Here is a 22,831-nt window from a genome sequence, read left to right on the forward strand (position 1 = left end):
AAGCACAGATAGAAGAAAGGTTGGTCCTTGGGGGTGCACCCATAGAAATTGTTAAGAAACATAAAATTCTTGGCGTGACCTTTGCTGCTGACATGTCGTGGAATCACCACATTCAATCATTATCAAGGACACTATCTACGTCAGTCGGCGCACTAGCACAGTGCCGTCATTTTCTTCCAGATAGAGCAAAACTTCAAATTTATCATGCACTGTTTTCCTCTCACATAAATTACTGTACACTGGTTTGGCCCACAACCACACAAACAGATATTCAAACACTGCTCCTTCTTCAAAAGAAAGCACTTCGTTGCATTGCAAATGTGTCCTATTTACATTCATCTGCACCATTGTTCACACGGTATAACATAATAAGCGTCGAAAAAATTTACGAGTTCCGTCTACTGTACTCATACTTATTTTCCGATGAAAAGTTTAAGAGCCTCATAAAATTCCTTTCGCATTTCCAGAAACAGAAAAGTGATTGTCGCACCCGTGGATCTGAGACATGGCTGATACCACGCAGACGTACAAATTATATGCTACAGTCGCTCACGCACAACTTGCCGTGCTTTATTAACAAATTACTGTCAGCAAATTTTGACTTAAGCGCATGTAATAGAAAACAGACACGTGAAATTTTTTTCTCATCCCAGTTTTTGTGCAGCTAATCGTATTCAATGTATTTTCATTGCCTTTATGTTTTTCGTACTGTATACTTTCTTGTGCGGTGTTTTGATGTGTTTGGAATGTGTTTCGATGAGTCAATTTATGTGAAAGTGTTCAGAATTTTGTGTTGGCTATATGCTGCTGCCTTGTACGGGCATCAGGCACCCTCAAGCTGCCAATGGCAGCTTTTTTGCCTCATGACCCCCAACGAGTCGTTGGAAATAAAGTTTTGAATTGAATTGAATTGAAAAAAGCCCTGCACATATTTAAAGGAAGAAAACAGAATGCAATTTGAGCATGCGCATCGAAATTATGCATCATGTGGCAATCAGTAGCATACTAAGGCCTGAACTTACATCGCCTTATCGAGAAAGGCTACCTCACTATTGTACAGTGCAACCGAAGAATCACTGATGCATGCTTCTCCTCTTTTCTTTATGAAATACGCTTCCATCACTTCACTGCTTCACTTCACAGTGACTACAGGACAGGCAATGCTTTGCCAAATTGGATCCCTCCCCCGTTGTTAGCGATAACCCATGTTCCCGTGCACGATCGTTCAAGCAGCGTCCAGGCTGGCCTGCGTACGTTTTTCCACAAGGCCGCCGCGGTGGCTCAGCGGTTATGGTGCTCGGCTGCTGACCCGAAAGACGCGGGTTCGATCCCGGCCGCGGCGGCTGGAATTTCTTTGGAGCAGAAATTCCAGAGGCCCGTGTACTGTGCGATGTCAGTGCACGTTAAAGAACCCCAGGTGGTCGAAATTTCCGGAGCCCTCCACTACGGCGGCTCTCATAGCCTTAGCCGCTTTGGGACGTTAAACCCCATAAACTAACTAACTTTTCCACAAGTCAGTGGTATTTCGTAGACAACTCCGACGGTGCATTCCGCAAAGGGCCTAGCGTGCTTGTCACAATCACTTTTCTTTGTTCCTTGATTGGTGATGCGGGGGCATAGCTTTGCCAGTTTGGACTGTGCTGTAAACACCATTGGCACACTGTACTTTCCCGCCACCTTCTTCAGGATGTGTGACACTTTGTGCACGTACGGCATAAATACTGGTCTTGCTTTGCTTTCAGCCCTTTGCCGCGCTTTCCCTTTCATCTTTTGCAGTAGTGTCTCAGCCACAGCCGCCACGATCGCACTGGGGAACCCGGCAGATAAAATCCTGCCGACCTTATCATTAAAACTTTCCTGCATTCTGTGAGGCCACGATTTCATGAGGGCAAAATCATGTGAGTGAAAAGGGCTCTTCGCAGATCCAGGTTAGCCAGTTCCTTCTTAAGCATTTGAACAAACTGAGTGTAAACGACCCTTTCGGCATAGAGAGTTCAAAAGATGTCACAGAGTATCTGGGCCACAGCCACTCAATTGGGTACGCGTTCTCTGTGGATGTAGAAGACCTTTTCTACTCCGAACCACACGCGGAATTGTTAGCATCGGTAAGGGCATGTGTGCAAGAACACGGAGAATTGTCGTTCCAGAATTCTGCAGGCATGTCCCTAGATGATTTTATGACACTTCTGGAGTTTTACCTTAGTACTACTTTTATTTGATTTTACAAATGTCCTTATCTGCAACGCCGTGGCACATGCATTGGTTCATGTGTAGCACCTGTACTAACCAACATCTTTTTATCACTATGAAAGAAGCCAACAGCCACAGAAACCAAGGGGCACAGGGGATTTTTAATTTGTTTATTTATTTTGTGGTGTTGATAAATTTAGAATATTACTGAATATGTTATCGGTTAAAGCGAATTGATTAGAAAAGCAGAAGAAAAAACAACCACTGCCGCCGGTGGGATCCGAACCCACGACCTCCGAATTACGCGTCCGGTGCTCTACCTCTGAGCTACGGCGACGGCTGTCAAATCTTCTGCTTTCGGGGGTATTTATGTTTACAAGTAACCTAACTTTGAGAGTGTTCATCAGCGCCACCCACGTTCATAAGCGGCAGACGTAGAACGTCCTGAGTTACCGCAGGTGTGACGTAGAACGTCATCGAACGGAGAGGGCGGAAGCTGCGTGAGAACCCTCTTATGCTTCCTAAGGCGTCAAGGCTGCCAGAATCGAGGCCCTCGCTAAGCAATTAAGCAAACAAGGGAAGGGGATGAGGGGCTCGTTATAAATATGACAGAAGCCAACAGCCACAGAAACCAAGGGGCACAGGGGATTTTTTTAAAATTTATTTTGTGGTGTTGATCAATTTAGAATATCACTGAATATGTTATCGATTAAAGATAATTGATTAAAGATAACGAGCCCCTCATTCCCCTTCCCTTGTTTGCTTAATCTTTTTATCACGTATTGACGAGTCACTGACAACTGCCCTAGATGGCAGGAAGGTTTTAAAAGTTTTTAGGTATGTGGATGCTTTTTTAGTTATTTTGAGCAACCACCACGCTATGACGACCCACGATATGGTGAATGAGGTTTTATTTCAGTTCAGGCAACATGGTAAAAGTCCAACTTTTACTCATGAAATGCGTTCGGGGGACTACTTGCAGTTTTTAGATATCCACATGATCTTTTCGAACAATGGTGTGTGCTGGTTGTACCGTCCTAGAGCCCAAAAAGGTCTGCTACCTTATATATAGTTCGGAGCACTCAAAAACTGTTAAGAGAGGGATTGCTGCTCTGTGTCTAGAGTCTGCCCTCATGAAATCGTGGCCTCACAGAATGCAGGAAAGTTTTAATGATAAGGTCAGCAGGATTTTATCTGCCGGTTTCCCCAGTGCGATCGTGGCGGCTGTGGCTGAGACACTACTGCAAAAGATGAAAGGGAAAGCGCGGCAAAGGGCTGAAAGCAAAGCAAGACCAGTATTTATGCCGTACGTGCACAAAGTGTCACACATCCTGAAGAAGGTGGCGGGAAAGTACAGTGTGCCAATGGTGTTTACAGCACAGTCCAAACTGGCAAAGCTATGCCCCCGCATCACCAATCAAGGAACAAAGAAAAGTGATTGTGACAAGCACGCTAGGCCCTTTGCGGAATGCGCCGTCGGAGTTGTCTACGACATACCACTGACTTGTGGAAAAACGTACGTAGGTCAGACTGGACGCTACTTGAACGATCGTGCACGGGAACATGGGTTATCGCTAACAACGGGGGAGGGATCCAATTTGGCAAAGCATTGCCTGTCCTGTAGTCACTGTCGGCCAAGGCTTATTGAGATTAGAGTTCTAGGCAAGAGTCGAGATTCAATCGCGCGTGAAGTGATGGAAGCGTATTTCATAAAGAATAGAGGAGAAGCATGCATCAGTGATTCTTCGGTTGCACTGTACAATAGTGAGGTAGCCCTTCTCGATAAGGTGATGTAAGTTCAGGCCTTAGTATGCTACTGATTGCCACATTATGTATAATTTCGATGCACATGCTCAAAGTGCATTCTATTTTCTTTCCTTAAATATGTGCTGGGCTTTTTTGATTAAAATCAGTTGTAAGTTCGCGCTCGTCCCGTAACCTGTCTTGTGTCTGTGTGTGTTTCGCGCAACTGCCATGTCTGAAGTGGTAGAATATCAAATGCGTTTATACTAGCCTGCTGCAGCGTGCATTGCTGGAGCTATCTTAAACCACCATCATGATCCCGTGCGACACACAAGTGGCAACGATGTGTGGCTGTGCAATCTTTGTATTTAACGATCACTGCTTTTCATGTGCCATAATACCATTTTTGGCAGCCCCTACACGATATAACACTCCTTGCACTGTTGCAAGCCAGAAAAAATGTGTTTGCTCGAAAATTCCCCTTTAAGGAATCTCTTAAGCCGATGAAGAGGAGACAGGCTATGTAGGTATCTTTTATTCCAGCGAAAGATTATTCCCAAGAAAGCGTTCACATAGCTGTTCGAGTTTATGCCCTGCGGCCCCAGAGAGAGATGCAACGTTCCAAACGCATGGATGCGGAGGTCGAGTGCCACGAGTTAGGAGCCTTGTTCTCTGAGAGAGAGTTGTGTGGATAAGCACCTGCATCAACATTATTTTGATTCCTCTTAAAGTATATCAAATTCAAGATCTGCACATGATTTCCAGTGAATGGTTTCGTTTTGTTTTATAGGATTTAATGCCCCATGCGACTCAGGCTGTGAGGGACGCCGTAGTAGAAGGGTCCGGATAACTTCGGCCACGTGGGGTTCTTTAACGGGCACTGACATCGCACAGTACACGGGCCTCTAGCCTTTCGCCTCCATTGAAATGCGACCGCCGCAGCCGGGATCGAACCCATGCCTTTCGGGTCAGCAGCCAGGTACCCTAACTACTGAGCCACCACGACGGCTTATTCAGTGAATGGCTCCAAACGAAACCATGTCTCCATGTCTTAGCCTTATATGCAGTCGTGCAACGAAGTGCTGCTCGGGGGAAAAAAGGCTGGTAAAGTGATTGCATAGAAAGCTAAGCGCAGCCCTGTTCCCTTTTGTAACCGTAGAAACGCTTGGAAAGAGTGCCAGACGGTCACTCTGGCCAGTTCACAACAGTCCAGGGGGCAAGCTCAACAGCAGGTGTAGCGACATGATTTATCGAGTTGGTTTCAATGATTTTCATCTTATTATTTTGTTTAACTCGAAAGTGAAAGCAAGTGAAGCGCTATGAGTGCAGGTAAATGATCATTCACATCGCCGATAGGATAGGATAGGATAGGATAGGATAGGATAGGATAGGATAGGATAGTATAGGATAGGATAGGATAGGATAGGATAGGATAGGATAGGATAGGATAGGATAGGATAGGATAGGATAGGATAGGATAGGATAGGATAGGATAGGATAGGATAGGATAGGATAGGATAGGATAGGATAGGATAAACTTTATTTGCTCTATTTTACAAGTTATTACGATCAACAGAGGTCGGCTCCCCTATTCCACGGCACCGCTGAGCTTGGCTGCTCGCTGGGCATGGATGACCAGTTCTCTCCGGAGAACCGGGTTGCCGCTGGACAGCAAACTCTCGAAGTCTGGCTGCTCTGAAAAAACAATTTCCGATGCTCTCGGCACCTTGTTAACAGCTGTGACTAGACACTCTCTTCTTGCTGCTTAGCTCTGAGACCACTCTTTCTCGCAGGACCGCTTGCGCAAGTGCACTGCTTCTTGTTCTGTTCTACTTTACCGGCCTTTTCCTCGGAGTTGCGTTGACCGTCTGGTTCCGCGGCTGTGACCCTGCCCTCTTGGGAAGAATTCAAAGCATCGATCAGGTGAGGGTGGAGTCCCCTGTGGGGCTCACTTTTTCTTTTGGCGAATGTAAACAGAATGCACAACTTAACTCGCAGATGTAGCACATCCCAGAAAATTGGTTTGATTTCTTTAACTCCCTTTCGCTGCCGAGAACTCCTGCTACGAATGCTGTCTGAACGATTGGCAATGCTGTTTAGGCAGCCTGCATCCGAGCGAACCGGTTTCTTACTGGCGGGTTCTTCTTGCGGTGTGACCTTTCCACGTACTCTGAATGCAGTTTATTCATTTATTTAGTTACCCTCAGGGCCGTTAGATGTTACAGAGGGGAGTTGGAATAACATACAAGTACAAAAAACAAGAACAGCAGCTAAAAAAAATGAATATAGTTGCAGCACACATTGATATACAATCAATAACAGCATTAACAAAAGGCAGCATTGCACAAAACAAAACACAAAAGAAAACAGCAGCTAATAAATTAAAACGAGGTTATAGACACACTTATATAAAATTAATAACAGCGTTACGAAATGCAGCAGTATCAGTAATTACAGCAATATTATGGGGAAGGTGATTCCAGCTAACACCAGTTCCGGGTATGAATGAATCATGAAAACATCTTGTACGACAAAGAGGGATCCAAACTTTGAGGCGGTGATGAATGCGTGACCTTGTATTTAAGATAAGGATTATGATAAATTTTGTGAAAAGTACATAGTGAAGCTATTGACCTGCGATGGAAAAGAAGTGGTAGGGAAAGGTTTCCTTCCATCGCAGCTACACTACTAGTACGATGATAGTTGGAAATATATGAAACGACAACCGCGGTTTTTAACTGATTCTAAGTCAGAAATGAGAGATTCGACCCCAGGGTTCCACACCGATGAAGCATATTGCAATGTAGAGCGGACCAATGTTTTGTAAAGTAATAGTTTTAATGAACTCGGTTTGAGGGGCAATGAAAATTTTTACCACTGTCCGAACTTCTAATATTCGTCGCACGTCTTCCAGTATTATTTACGGTCCTCTTAGCTGACATGCCACTCTTACTAAGACTGCATGCGCATTCAAAGGCACTCTGTAGTTCTGGAGGAAAACGTAATTTTCAGTTTTCCTCAAATTTCTCTGTGTGGGAATGTTTTGCAGCTAATTTTCCTTCCAGTGTAAATTCTTTAAAGCATGTTTTTGTTGGAGGGCTTCGATTCGTCGTGACAGTGCTGGGCAGGCCGAAGTTGGAGATCCATCCTTTTATAAATGTGGACTTCACTGTAGATGTTTTGATGTCGGGCAATGAGAAGGCCTCAATCCAAAGAGTGTTGCGGGCGACGTACACAAGATTAGTGGAAACCACGTGATGGTGAGAGACCAACGGCACTGATGCGCCAAATATCGGAGACGACCTCCACTTCTTGTTCGATGGATTCTGAAGCCAAATTAGCAGTAGCCAACGTGAACGCTCCTCCCGCGGCCTGCCCTTGAGCATCAAACTGTGCCCTGGTAGATAGATTCTTGGCATCGTCGTCGGCATCAGTGTCGTCCGGTTCACCACGCTTTAGGAGACAGGGCTTTTTCCCTACAAGCTCCAGGGCGCATCGACAGAAGGGGCACGCAGGCCGAGGGCTGCGTTCTAACTGAGTTTCAACACGGCACGAAGTTCCAGAAACCGGCGCCTAAGGATGCTGCAAACCTTCTCCGGGTATAACAATATGCGGAGTAAGTGGCGAGGCGTGGAGCGCCAGTAAGGGCGACATGGGATCGCTACAACTCTCTAAAAAACGAATGGCTCACATTAATTTCACTATGTACATCAGTGACAGACTGTATGAATGTAGTACAACGACCTAGCTAATGTCTTAAGCAACATCAACAGTCACGTGTCTTTTGAATAGGTAGAATACGAAGAAGAAGAAGGCTACTACTAGTTACAAGAGAATATAGACTAGTAAAAAGAAGGGGAGCACTGGTTTTCCAAGTAAGATGTCAACCGCCGCCTCATTTGTCTATCACAGAAAAGATGACATTATTCAGGCTTTCACCTCAACAAGTGCGGTCACGAGACACTAATTGATAGCAGAGATATCGGCTTTGGTTCCCGCTCAGGTATCCTGGGGACTGTTGTCCCCTATAGGCAGTATTCACTGACGTCACAGCGGCGGCCATTTTGTTGTCTGTCGAGCAATGCATAGGGCTGCAGGCGCGTCTAATGGGAGTATCGCCTCCTGCTCCGGCCTCCACTGATGAAGCTACGCGCCGGACAACAAAATGGCGCCCGTGACGTCACATGAATAGCGTCTGTAGTGCGTATTCTGTTTTTGTTTTTATTTGACTTGATTCGTGCGACTACGCAAATAATTACTAGGTGCGCTGCAGCACCTGGTGGTGTCACTGGTCAAAAGAAATTCTTAAACTTATTATTTTTCATTTCAGATCTTACCATATTACATAAATGTTCACCTCGTGCACGTACCTGGGCTGGTTGGACTATTTCTCGCGGGTATCGTCAGTGCTGCGACAAGGTAAGCGTCTTGCGTTGAAATCAGTGGTTATATACTGCTTCTTTCTAAACGTCACAGGGTCACGCGTACGAGTTCTGTTGAGAAAACTAAAAACGTTAGAGGGCCCTACGGAAACCGTATTGACGCCTCCTCGCCGCCTCTAATTACTCCTCGCCGCCTCTAATTACTCCTCTTTGTCTCTATGTCGATTGTGATGTCGCGTCTGACAACCGATTCAGATAATTCACCTTAACGCATTGTTAATGCTGCTTACTCTGTAATTAATTCGTATTTTATTCACAATTACTCCGTTTCATTCACATTCAATTCACTTAATTCACAATTTTGACTGAATTAATCCACAATTAATCCATTTAATTCACTTAAATTAGAATTTAATAATTTAATTCGCAATTAATTCACAACTGATTTACTGGAATGTACATTACACCCACATTAATCCACCTTAATTTATACTTAATCCGCCTTAATTCACTCTAATGCTCCTGAATTCGTCTTCATTTACTAGTGCAGTTTCTATAATTTGTTATTATTGATTATATTTCGATTAACTCAACGCGGTACCCATTCCGAACATTGAAATTTCGCGCCGTGCGTTGGCTCCACCCACATTTCCGGTCCCGTGGGCCAAGTACGTGGTACATCACATGGTGTGTCACGTGGCATTGCACTTCCGGCGATTCAAATTTCGCGCCACTCTAGCCCCGAACAAGCGTACTTTTGGTCGCTTTCTTGGCTCTAATTAATTAATTAATGTTCCGAGCGGTATCAAAATTTTTGCGCCGCATCCCCACATCATCCTCCTTCGATTATAACCACTTTTGAGACAATATCTCTTCATAGTTTCCCAGAATCGCTGGTGACACAGAAAGCCGCCGACATAACCTAGTAATGCCTTCGGATTAATAAAGGTTTCTGCTTAAGCCGTTGATTAGCTATCTGGCGCATACCCATAATCTTCACTTATTCATCCGGCGGAACTGCTGCTTCTAAATATCAGAGAGCGCAGGTTTGCCCAGGCAATTTGCGCAACTTAAGGGGCCTTGAAACGTTTTCCCGAAATTTTGAATGACGCGTGTATACGAAGTTGAGTTTATTTGGGCAAAAACCCAGTTGTCAAGGAGGTTGACGAAAAGGCAACAATATGCCTGACTGAGCGTCAGCCTTCTGTAACAAGGGACACATCATACAGAGCATGGCAACGAAAAGAAAAAAGAAGAAAAATGTGTTGCAAAATTTACATGCAGCTGCATGCACAAACACATTTGTTATTTATAGTGAATGAAGTGAATTTCAACGTCGCAGGCGTGGTTATTTCGTTACGACAGGCGTTTCACTATGAGGCCCTTGCCGTTCAGTTCTTCCTCCCTCACAGCCTTAGTCGCTTTGGGACGTTCTGCCCAGCGATGATCCTGACCGTCAGCACTGGCTGGTGGGGAGGGCCAGCGCAGCAGCAATAACCCGTGGACTACCGGACTAGGCGGCCCGCCCACATGCTAACATTTAGTGAATAAAATGCGTTCAATCAATCAATCAATCAATCAATCAATCAATCAATCAATCAATCAATCAATCAATCAATCAATCAATCAATCAATCAATTTCGTATTAAAAAACGATCACTGCGACCTTGTGAAGCTCAACTGCCCGACGTCTGCATCCAAAGCAACCAGGCCGCACCAGCCGCTCCAAGTTCGTCGTTGGTGGCGTTGGTGGCGCTGAACGCCGCACTCCAGTAAGCACATCAATGGCACTGTCTGGCTCATTGCAGGTAGGGTGCCTCGATGGCCTTCCTTGTATCTAGGCAGCCCAAAGAAATATGTGCCGAGGCACCCTAATTCCAAGTTACCTATAGTTGACCGAGGTCGCAGCATATGATATCGTTTCGACCGCGGCGCCATTATGATGTCGGTGGCGATGACAGCGACGGCGAAGAGAGCTTGCTCGGGCTCGAAATTCCCACAGTGATTGCATATGGCGATAAGTTTTGTTTATGATTTTTGGTTTTAATAAATTATTATTAAATTTATTGTTAAAACGACTCAGGCTATCAGAGACGCCAAAGTGGAGGGCTCCGGGCAATTTCGACCACCTGGGGCGCGTGCATTGACGTCGCACAGTACACGGGCCTTTTGCATTTCGCCTCCATCGAAGTGCGACCGCCGCGGCCGGTATCGAACCCGCGTTTGTTTGGTCAGCAGCCGAGCACCTTGACTGGTTAGGTACCGCAGCGGCCAGTTTTGTTTCGTAGTACGTTTGAGAGATGTACTTACCTAATACGGTCGGAATTATTCGTTGAACTCCCCCGTCTGCAGCGACGGTGAAAGAAAACAACTAACAGTCGCAGCAACTGCAGCGGTAGCGGCACCTGGCTACAGCGGCGGTCGCGGTGGTTCTTCCAGTAGGCGCGAGATCACGCTACTCGTTCCATTCCTGCAAAACCTCGTTTGTTTCTCGGTAGGTGCCAACGATGAGGATTTAGCAAATGATTCTGATCGAATCAGGAAAGTCCCCCTCCCCCAATCGTACCTCTATAAAACAAAACTGTGCACCAAATGCCACCTGTTCGCAGAATATCAGGCCGGACAAGCAAGTGACTAAACCGAGATAATTTCTTTTTTCCCGTGTGCTGGGGACTTCTGTCAAACTTGATTTTGAGGAGGCTAGCCCAACGGAAGCGCGCTTATTGCAACCAGTTTCATGAAGTCACAGTAACGGAGCTTTTATCACGAAACCATCCTCTCGTTTCGAAAACACAACCCTGCTTCACGGCAATCCCGTTGAAGTTCACAATGGGCTCGTGAGTTGACTGAAACAGTGTGCTGAATGGGCAGTATTGTTGCGTGCAGTCGGTAAAAATTAGCTTGTGTTCGGTGCTCGGTTTCGTATGGAAATAGAGGATTTTACATCACAACGCGCCGTTTGTATTTTGTTGTGCCTTGCTTTGCACGCGTCGCTTTGTTCAGGTTTTTTTTTTTTTTTCGCGTCGTCATACTATTTTCTGCGAATAAGCAAGCCAGCTTCCTACCCGCACTTTTTCCGCGAACTGTCAAATGAGCCTGTTTTCATGGGCCTATTTTAATCAAGCGGATTCAGTCTTTCTTGTCGCTTTGCTTTCTCTTCTAGTACAGTCTCCTCCACTATAAACTCACAAGCGGCTATCCTGTACGTGGATGTGATTGCCTATCGATACAAGAATGCAGAGAAGCATGTCCTATGGATTACACGGGGAACAGGTACGATAGTTTTATTTCTTTCCGCGAGTACATTAGAGTGAATTGAAATTTTGTGTTTTATTAGTGCGTTCGTACTCGGTGTACAAAAAGTTTCCTGCCAGAAGTCGTCTTCTAAGCAGCATATTCTGGCAGTTATGACCCCTGTAAGCTTGTAAGCTTAGGAGAGGTAACAATCCTAATTTTTCTACCGTCCACCGAGATCTTGAGATTTGGGAGCATGCTAATGCTGCACTGAACGGCTCAAAAGCATACCCTGTGGCCTGAGAACTTATTACACACCATGTCCATATCTTGAAGAAGTGAAACAGGAGTACTGTGCCTTGAAGCTGTGGGAATGTTACGGAACTGTCTAGCAGTTATATCGGTCCGGCCATGTGCGCATTTTTCGCTTATGAAACAAGTAAAGAATATATCCTGGAACGAACTCTACTCCGCTGAGTGTTTAAGCTTGAGACAACGGCGTGGTGGAAAACAGAATCAAAAGCAGCCTTGATGCAGAGATAAACATCGATCGGGATGCACCCAGCATGCAACTCTCTCTCTCTCTCTGTCTCCTGAATTGGTATCTCTTTTCTAAATGAAGAACAATTTTAGAGGAGTACAGACCCAAAGTTTCAGACGCGAAATTATATCATTTATTTGATGGGTGTAAGGATATGCCACCTTGAAAGTTTTAGTTATGCTAAATTATGATACATAAATTATGTGCGTTCAGTCGCGTATAATTTATTACGATTCTGAATGTTGTCTCAGGAACCGCTCGGCATTTCCACCCCCACAGAGTCAAGTCAAGGTGCGCTTGACTCGTCACGGAATCAAATGGTTGTACACAATAACAATCAGAGCTTGCCGGCGGCGTCGACATCATCAAAAATGGGGTTTTCCAAGTGAGCCGGTCGACTATGACGTCACTGTGCACCTCAGCGCTGGCGCCGATCGAGACCTAAACTGCCGGTGCAAAATCGTTTAATTAATTGTTCACTTGCGCCCTGATGTTCCGAGCTCATTTTCGTGATTACAATTCGCACAGGCCTCTTTCAAGGCAATAGAATGGACACCAAAAACTTTGTCTGTACTCCTTTTTAAGCTCAATCAATCTTTTTATATATCTATTTACTCATTAAGCCACGCAGGGCAAGATACATTACAGAGGAGAGTGCTAAATATACAAAAATGAAGATATAAATAAAGTTGTCTGGATGAATGTTAAAAAGCACCAGAATATGTATAGAACGCTAGCTAATGCTTCGCGGAAGTACTCGTAATTATTAAGGCCAACAACACATATGCGGAAAGGTGGCTCCAGTCGCGTGAGGTCGCTGCAAGAATGATTTAGAGAAGCATTTACTGTGCATGACACAATGCCAAAAGAACACCTGAATAAATTAGGTGCAGATTCGAGCGCTTTTTCTGCTCTAAATACAGTGCACCAAGAAACAAAATCTGACAATAGTAATTGCAGCTATAAACGGTAAAGCACGCACACACCACTGTAGGCATATTTAGAATGAATACACAGTACATAAAAAAAGCAAAAACCGCAATCTGGTGACACGCTGATAAATGCACAACGCCCTCTTAACAGGGCGTAGAGGCGCGTAGCTACTGTTCACAAGAAAGCGTGGCATATTCAGCATAAAATATGCGTATCCCGAATATAGAGCAGAAAAAGTGGCAACGAAAGGATATTTCAAATCTTTCTACCAGCAGTACGTAGGATAGGACTGCATTCTGTCTGATGGTAGTGTACTGATCAGAGCTTTTCTGAAAATAGCACAGTCGAACTTAACAATGCGACAACTAGGTCTAGTTGGTATTCCATAGCTGTAGTACAAATGCGCTGAGTCTCGTGTTGTAATACTCAGCGGCTTTGTACTACGTCAGTCGAACTTTCCTTAATGCCTAGGTTACTGTAAATATCGGAGGCTATGAACAGTACTGATTTGATATTGTTGACTTCTTCTGTCTTCCAGTGGTAGGCTTGGGCATCTTCATGACAATCTACAGCACACTTTGCGTGCACATAGGTTCCGTGACCAGGGTAAGCCAAGTGAGGAATTTGTTTCCAGGGAGTCCTTCTGATGCTCTGATTTTTCAGCGTTTAAAAGTCGATTGTTCTTTACATTTGAAAGCACCAGATAAGGAAAACGCAGTAGAAATCAACTCTTTGACAAAATAACTTTTTTTCTTGACATGAATTGGTTGAAAGTTTTTTATGGATTTCCATTCTTGAAAATTCTTGTTATGTGGATTAACAAATGGCTTTTGTTCACTGACACAATGCATGCGAAACAGAGCGCGTGAACAGTCGAGTCCCTATGTGCTCTCGTTAAGCTCTTTCGGTGCACCTTCGTGTCAAATTGAAATATATATAAAATGTATAAGTGAAAAATATGAACCCTTCTGATCCGTTATATGAAGGGCGCACTTTTAAGTGGATGTATTTTAAAAAGCGTGAAAACAATAACCGAACAAGGTAGTGCCGAGAAATGATACGACAGCAAAAGAAACCATACGTGCTAGTCGAGAAAGCAGCAAAGCTATTATTTTAACCACTAATACTAGCATCAACTGCATTCACTCTTCAGGAGAGTGAGGTTACATGGTAGAAATATTGTTGCGTACAGAGATTGAAACATAGGCACTAGAATGCGGAATGATGCTTTGTTCTCGCTAAAAGTCATACAAGCAGCCCTGAGGGCAGCTTAGCCAGCTATGGAAAGGAAAATGATAGGCGTGACAGCGGACTGGGTCAGGGAACAAGCGCGAGTTATTGATATCTTAGTCTAAATCCGTAAGCAAAAAATGGACATCGGCACGGCTTCTAATGGTACGGCACGGTAAAGACGAATCATATTTGAGCTTAGCTTGCAAAATGCTGCACAGGGCCAAATTTCTCGCCCCAGTGGTCGTTCGCTCAGTATTCGCGCAGACCGACAAGTAGAACCTGCGCACCCAGGTGTGATAAATTAGTGACTTGAAATAGATATTTAAAGGCAGGGCTTGCGTGCGCTGGCTCGCTCGCCCAGATGGCCTACCATCGCGCTAGTCTGTCGCTTGCGGCTTTTCTGCCAAAAAAAAAAAAGAAATCTATGTCCGACGGAGATGCCTATCCGAACAGGCCAGCATAATAGGGATGACGCACTGCGCGTATCCTGACAATAGATAAGCGACATCAGAGAGCGCTGACAAGCAGTTCTGCAACCGTTGCGCGGTCTCTAGTTTTTCTCACGCCTCTACTTGCATTAAACCAGAGAGTACAATTTTAATGAATGTGTATTCTGAGCGACGACGTGGAGGAGACTCTAAAGGGCCAGTAATCTTTTAGAGTTCAGCTGTAGCTGTTGTACTCTTTCTTCTTTAGTGCATGAACTCTATATATAAAGATCATCCATTCTGTAAATTTACATTCTATGTAACTTGCAACATTCTCCGGGTTCGTAGAGCTCTGTGTCTACAATTTTTCTTCCCCGTGTCTTCCAGGCTTTCTTAATGGTGTACAATGGTATCACAGCGCCGTTCGTTGGATTGTGTCTTCTTGCTGTCTTGTTTCCTTTTGTTCACTCTAAGGTAAGTGCTAGTACGGCCGAGATTAATTCACCGCTTCCACATTGTTTGCCTACTGTTGAAGACATCGACGCATATTTACATCCTAGAGTGTTGCCAGAGACAGCGCTGAAGTCAATGACGCAGTGGGACGATATATTGCATGTGGGTTAACATTCCAAACCTGCACGCGGGCTATGAGGGATGCTGATGTGGAGGGCTCCAGATTAATTTCTGGGATAGGGGAATCTTCAGCGTTAACCATCATCGCACAGGACAAGGCTTGTCTGCATTCCGGCCCCATTGAAATGCGGTAGCCAATGGCGGGACCGATACCGCTATCTTCAGACTATTAAACGAGCCCGAAACCCTCGGTGCCAGTGCTCAAGCTGTTTCATGTTCAAATCATTGTCGCATAGGGCTCGCTGCAGGTAGTACCGGTAGTTGAGTGTTCTGCCGCAATACACATTTGATAATACTGAGAAATCGTTATGCTGGCTATCGTGATATGCTGTTAATTGATAATGGTGATATGCTTCCTGAAAAGTCACGGCTATAAAAATATCACTTCCGCGAATAAAGGACACGTAACGATGCCTAGAAATCGTTATCGAAAGATTAACGGATCAAGGAACGCGCTTGTGCTCATGATAGAAGAAAACTTGCCCTGTGACGAGTAGCAATTCGTGGGTGTTTAATTGCGCTTACAGGGGTTGTGAGGTTTCAATAACAGATAACTTTCTTTTTCAAAGTAGGAGCTACGCGTGCCGCAATGATTTGTTGAATATTTTATTTGCTGCATCGTTGTACGATGAAAGGACCGGGCTAAAGACATGTGGATGCATGACGGAGGGCCCCGGTGCCTCATGCATAAAACCAACAGCGCAAGCGATATATTTCTATCATTTAAAGTAAAGCGACCTATCACACAAAAATTTACTGGAGTATTTGCTTACGCTTTAAGGACAAAGCTTTGCTCACAAATCAGAAACCACGGGCACGATATATAGCCACTGCTGAAATTTTAAAGTGCGACCACTTTAATGCTTGTAAACGCTAAAATAATTCAAAATAAAAAACTTTGGAGTCAGAAATTCATAATGTATAGTAAAATAGAGAATGACAAGCACTAAAACAAAAGCGGCAGATTTGAATAGCGGTAGAAAGTTAATTACAGCAAGAATAATTCAAGTGACCAAATATCATCAATATTTCTGAAACACCAACAAGAATCAGGCCTGGCCTGAAAACAACTATTAACAAATAAACTTATTTAAATTTATAAATACATCTACTGTTCAGCAGACAAGCAATTGTTTCTCTTATAGTTTGTTCTCATTTAGGGGTAGGATCTGTGGGACGTCTGAAATTTTATCCGCCATCATTTCAATCATGTGGTTGCATGTATATCTTTTCTTTTTGTATACATGCGAATTTCTTAAAGTATATCTGGTGCGCAGAGCATGAAATAGTGTTCAAAATAACGCAGATGTTCTTATGTACGCCTGAAGTCCTTGACAAGTTGACCACTGAAATAGAGCACTTTTTTCTAAGATTCAAAATTTGCTTTGGTAGGAATTGTCTGTTGCGCCTCATACAATGTCCCTTAAAATGTTTAGCGAAAACCAAATGTCGCATAGCAGTTTTTAAACTACAATGGAATTAATTGTTCTATTCTGTAGATGAGCGCTGCGTTCCTAGAAAACTCTTTATGCAGGTAAGACATGTGTGTGTTCCAAGATAATATTTCTTTCAACCAGATGCCTAGTAACATTTGTTTCCTTACCTCAAGCTTTTACAGCGCTAGTTTTTATAATACTAACTTTCTTTTGGATTGTTTTTTACCTGGCTTAAACAGGATATTAGCTGCATATAACTGCAGCTCAGGTTTTCTCACCACTGTAACAAATTTAGCCGCTTACTTACACTACAGTTTTCTTGAAATGTCACTACAAGCAAAAATTACACTGGTGCCATTTCTATACACTATTAATTCTTGTGAGCCACATATATGTATAATATACTTTTCATACAACAAGAAATAATAATTACCTAACTTTGGGTCACGCAGCACACGTTTCTGTAGCTGAAGTGTTCCAGGTGATACACCTCGGGTTTTTAAAAGTTATCATCACTTACCTAACTAGCTAGTAATTAATTCACGGGGCACTCTACGTAAACCATATATTTTATGATATGATGGCCAGAATGCTGTTATCTGTGAAGTCAAAATCTGTTTAAAACTAAAACAGCTGATCATAAGCATTCTTTGTTCAATATTATCAATTAGCTTATCCTTCAAGCTTATGAGTGTCTGGACAGTAGATTTATTTTTCTATAAATCGTACTGTCGAGAAAACACGTTACGGTTAAGAAGAAATTCATCTCGTTGCCTGAGAGATCTTACATCCACTTCCTCAACGCGAAGTCATCCACATCCAATTCCCACCGGAATTCAGGGGGCGCTAAAACAGCCAATTCAACCATTTTTTATGTTGGACATATAAATTGATTCAATGGGAAATGAATTCACTGACTGTAGGTTTATTCATATTTTCACACAGGGGGCCGGTGTGGCGACACTTGCTGTGGTTGTGTACCAAGTTTGCCATATCGCCACATTTATTCAGAGTGGAAGGAAAGCTCCCCGAATGGAATCGTCTCTAGACTACTGCCCTGGCAACGAAAGTGCCATAGGGCTAGCACACAACATTACATATCCCCTTCCCTCCTCAGAGTAAGTGTGCTTTGTTGACATCTGACACTGTGCGATAAGTGAAAATTGATTACTAACACACGCTAATTACTAATGCTGGCATACGTGCAGAGGCATGGAGCCTGTGTTGACAGAAAAATGCAAATTACTGAATGGTTTAAAGGTAGCGACTTTTGCGACTTTTACGTGCAGCCAGAAAAGGCTTTATTTTTATTGTTTAGCCATCGCTGCCGGTCTCCGGGATGTATTTTGCACACGGAAAATGTGGTATATGCCGCGGAGATTGAGAGCATACAGGATTCCGCTTTTCGGTGAGCACCCGGGAAGTGATCATTGCACTAAATGCTCACTTGAAGAGCCTCGGATATTTTCTAGCATTTGGAACTCTGTACCGACTTTAATATCCAACTGCGGAAGCCAATTTCAAAGAAACAAAAAAAAAGCGCAGGTGTTCGCGACTGATCAAGGCATCAAATTTATCGTATTCCACGGCTATTTTTTTTAACAATAATATTGTGATTTATATTTCTTAGAAAATTTTCAATATTCCTTGTTCCAAAATCCTTTTTATACAAAAAAAAAACAGCAATTGGCATTTGTGGAGCGTGAACGAATTAAAACATTGTAGGTAATATCCTTTCTTAGTTATCTGTGCCTGTGTTGCCAACGTTTGTGCAGGTCACAAGAAACCTTCATATTCTTCCGCATCTCCTACTTGTGGGCCAGTTTCTTTGCCATTTTTGCAACCATTATTATTGGAGTACTGGTCAGTGCAGCAACTGGTAAGAAATATGTCCACCCTGAGCACGCTTCTGGAGAACGTGTAATTCTAGGTGGACCTCTACTGTTTGCTTTGCATTTAATACAAGCAGGTGCAGGTACTTTACATAAAACCCGTTACTTCACTGTAAGCGTGGATTAATAGGGTCGCCTTTAAAGTGTTAGCTCCTGTTAGTTCCTTCCTTAGTTTGGCGTCGTCGTCGTCAGCGACCGCAGCGCTATCTGTCACCCGTCTTGCTTGGCAGGCGAAAAAGTGGAGAGGGGAAACATCCCCTCTGACTGTTGAGGAAAAGACGGAGAGGGACAGTGGGAGATAGAAGAGGGTGGGAGGTCACGAATGACCTTGGGCGTCCGCATCGCCTTCAAGAGGTGATTTGAAACCCACGTACGGAGAAGGATGCGTTTAAGAGTCCCCAGCAGGGCGCTCGGTTTTTTACGGGTGCGCACATGGAAGAAGCTCCGCAAACCCTGCTGCGCCCTAACCCAGTTTCGAATATCTCAGCCTGCAGAGGTGGTTCGTGTTGCGCGTTCACACGGGGATTCAAGTCCGTACGCTTTAACTGGCATGTCTTAACAGACGTACAGAAGGGCTATTACAGAGGCTAGTTGGTATGCCATCCTTACTGTTTTGGAAAGCTCTAACTGTGCACGTACAGGTTAACTGTCGCTGCTATAAGTAATCGTTGAAAAAACGTTGACTTCATAGCATCACTGCAGTTCTGGGCGAATTCGGATAACCCTCGACCTTTGCGAGAAAAACAACAGAACTTGTATGTGAAATATTATCTGCTGTAATGCCGCAGCTAAAGTTTAAGCATTGGCGTTACGCACTCGAAATCATCCTGTGATTTTTTTATGCTTTTTAACAAGTTTTCGGATTCAATTGAACTATCATTGAAATTCTGATTACATAGAATCACTTCAGGCAATTTTCGAATAACATCTTCAGCACATGCACAAAGGCCTTTGCTCTTACACCACACAACTTTTTCCTTCCTCGGTCACTGTGGCGTAGATACCAAGGCCACGCAGGGTTTGCTGGCGATGAGCTGGTCAGTGTGAGCTTCTCTGCGAGACTCATTGGGCCACCCGTGAACCCCCGGCCTTCACAACACGTGGGCTACAAGGCACACTTTTACCAAACGACCCTGAATCAATGTTAACAACACACACACTTTCGACACTCAGGGTCGACAATACCTTTAGTACACTCGTTCTTACCACCCCTGATGACCCATGCCGTATTCGGAAGTTCCCACGTTGAGATATAATGAATTCCTATTTCAGAATATTTTTTCTTTCATAAATAAAAAATGCCCTTATCTTGCCTGCATTAATTTATAGCAGTTTTTTTCTCGCTACTTCTTGTTCATCGTGATTCACCAACATCGCAATTGTGATCTGCCTAACTAGTCTCATTGCAAGGCACAGGCGTCTCACATATCTCGCTCATGAACCCTTTTATGTGCCAGCTGAGACTACCTTATCTGCGTGAACGTCCTAATCTCCTCCGCTCACCAGGCGTTCTGCCGCCTCCCGCTACACCTATCGTCTCTCAGAATCCAGTAATGAGGATTGCTGGTCACTGGCCAAAGTCAATAAAGATGGAAAGACGTTTCGGGAGCGCTACGGCTCCCTTGTTCACTATCTGGAAGATAGTGAACAAGAATCCACTAGAATCCAGTCAGTTACAACTCATGACCATCGGTAATCTTGCCTCCGAATTACATGTCCTGCCAAAGTTCATTTCTTCCTTTTGATTTCGACTAGGATGTCATTACCCTGTGGTTGTTCCCTGACACACTTTACTCTTTTCCTGCCTGTTAACGGAAAACCTAACATTTTCCTTTCCATAGCCCGCTGTATTGTGCTCAATATAAGTTGAACTTTTTTCTTTAGCCTCCCCATTTCTGTCTCATAGATGAGAACCGGTAAGATAAAGCTGCTGTATACTTTTCTCTTAAGGGGTATTGCTAAAAACGCATTCATTATCTCAGAGAACCTTCCAAATGCACTTCATCCCATTCTTATTCTAGCAATTTCACTCGGGGTCCGTATTGGGGTTAACTACGTGGACACAGTCGATGGGTTCTCTTACCACTTGAGGAGCTTTGCTGCCTGTTGTAAAGTGCGGTTCCTTTCAGCGACTGTTGAAAAATACCTCAGTTTTGTGCATAATTTTTCAACCCACCATCCACTTTGTTTGACTAGGTGAATGATCATGCTTTGCAATTAGTCCCCTCAGTTATTTAGCAGTTCAGAGTCATCAGCGAATAGCAGATTGCTAAGTATTCTCCATTAACTGTAATCCTCAATTATTCCTAGTCGAGATCACAAAATACCTAATGTAAACACGCGGTGAATGATACTAGTGAAATCGTGCCTACCTGCCTGTTTGTCGAGATTAATGAAAGGAAAAGTGCTGAAATTGGTAAAGTGCTACTCGCTGCGTGCGTTTGTGTTTTCTCTTCCGCTCACCGCGCCGTATTTCAATAATAGACGACCCGTGTGAAGAGTTTGCCGCGATCGCCGCCTTTGGCTACATGCTTAAGGAAAAGTCAAGAATTCAGTTCAAGCCTTATTCAGTCAAAGTGGGCTGTCTAATGAAAGCAGTGGAAGCATAAACGCAAACGACTAACATGAACTCCCATCTCGTAAGCGGGTTTAGCATCTCCGGCTAGTGGCAGCGCAACATCACTATCATATTCACATCCAAATCAGTCAAGTCATTTTACAGGTGGACATTCATATTTCAAAAACTGAAAAAGAAAAAATAAATTTCAATTTGCAATGTCGTATAAGTGAGAGAACGAAAGCTTCAGCCGCCAACATGTGATTAAGGTGACCGACACAGAGGATCGCCTATCCCTAATGCAGCAGCACCACGAGAAACGCTTAAAGAGTTAAACCACTGCCACTTTTTTACACTTTCAGAAGCGGCGTGCTCCTGTTTACGAGTTAGTGCGCACTTGTGTGCGAACCCTCAGCCAGTTTTCTAGAAAAATTAGCAGTGACTTAGCTCGGCTATGCCAGGATATACGTAGCAAAAGCGAGCGCAACGACGAGGCAGGCGGTGTGACGTCATGCCAGATGGTGCAGCGAGCGCGCGGTGGTTGCTAGGCAACGGCTCAAGGTCGGTCTCTGTGCCTCCTCGGAGCACCGCCACAGCGAAATCGAAACATCGTGGCCAATGTAGCTTTCGCTACAAAACTAACTTTTCGCCAGAATTATGACTTGAGTACCTTTTTGATTTCTCCCGCATGGCAGAAGACAGCTCTGTAACCTTTTTATTGGACTTGACTTCAACGGCCACTATTTTCCGTCTGAGGCAGTATGACAGGAACATTGACTTGCTGGTGGTGAGGGCGACAAAGTTAATATATGATTTAATCCTAGACATTCAGGATATAACAACTCACCTTAGTGATCACAAGCTGATCATCGGTGCAATAAAACAAATAACGCTGTCAAAACTGAACACGTCTGTGAAAAACACTCTACTCTCTCACCGGAGTGAACGCTCAAACATTCTCGTTCAGACATGTGAGTGAAGAAGGCAATCGCTGTTCACGATGAGAGCGCTAAAAATAATGTCCATGTGTATACGCATTCACGGCTCGGTGATGGCTGGGAAGCGGAGCGCTTGATTCTTCTTGCGGCAAATAGCCTGAAACTCTCGTCATCGGCGTGGTGACGAACCGCAGCGGCGCGCGGTTCGATTCCCCCCCTCTCCCTTCCGGTCGTCTGTCACTTGTGCTAACCTTTTTTTTTTGTTCGCCACTGCACAATAACGGCAGTAACTTATCGAGCAGCGAAACAGTGCCAGTGCGAAATCGCTATCGGCTAGACGGTGGGCATGGTGGAACACAGTGCTAAGGGCCGCACCTCCGTTTTTAGAGGGAAAAAGCTACTTCACGTAGTCAACCCCAATCAAGAATCTTGTGGCGTTCCAGACCTCGAGGGTGCAGAAAATAATTGCCGCGACTGGGTTTAGAACCCGCGGCGAAGGGAACAAATCAGTTTCGCTGACCTCTGCACGAGACCACTATGCTATCACCGCTTTCTTGTTTTTGTCAATATGGAATTTATTACAATGATACGATGTTTTATGCACATTAGCTACCTAAAAATATTAAGAAAACAGTGGCAAATCAACACACATAAGCAACGAGCAGGAGAAAAGAGTAAATGCACTGCACGC

The 22,831-nt window shown here is 44.2% G+C and overlaps 1 protein-coding gene across 1 annotated transcript in view; it reads left to right on the plus strand.

Moving 5' to 3' along the window:
- Positions 1-22,831, plus strand: part of LOC149360318 (sodium-coupled monocarboxylate transporter 2-like) — an 80,700-nt gene that overhangs the window by 56,052 nt on the left and 1,817 nt on the right. The window contains exons 7-13 of the mRNA XM_089569238.1: positions 5,727-5,856; positions 8,264-8,352; positions 11,479-11,588; positions 13,562-13,629; positions 15,072-15,158; positions 17,699-17,871; positions 18,529-18,632. Of these exons, the coding sequence (XP_089425364.1) occupies positions 5,727-5,856; positions 8,264-8,352; positions 11,479-11,588; positions 13,562-13,629; positions 15,072-15,158; positions 17,699-17,871; positions 18,529-18,632 (761 nt within the window). The remainder of the gene's footprint in view (positions 1-5,726; positions 5,857-8,263; positions 8,353-11,478; positions 11,589-13,561; positions 13,630-15,071; positions 15,159-17,698; positions 17,872-18,528; positions 18,633-22,831) is intronic.

Source organism: Amblyomma mixtum, chromosome 2 (genome assembly GCF_055824585.1).
Source record: "Amblyomma mixtum isolate Tamu chromosome 2, ASM5582458v1, whole genome shotgun sequence".
NCBI classification, from domain to species: Eukaryota; Metazoa; Arthropoda; class Arachnida; order Ixodida; family Ixodidae; genus Amblyomma; species Amblyomma mixtum.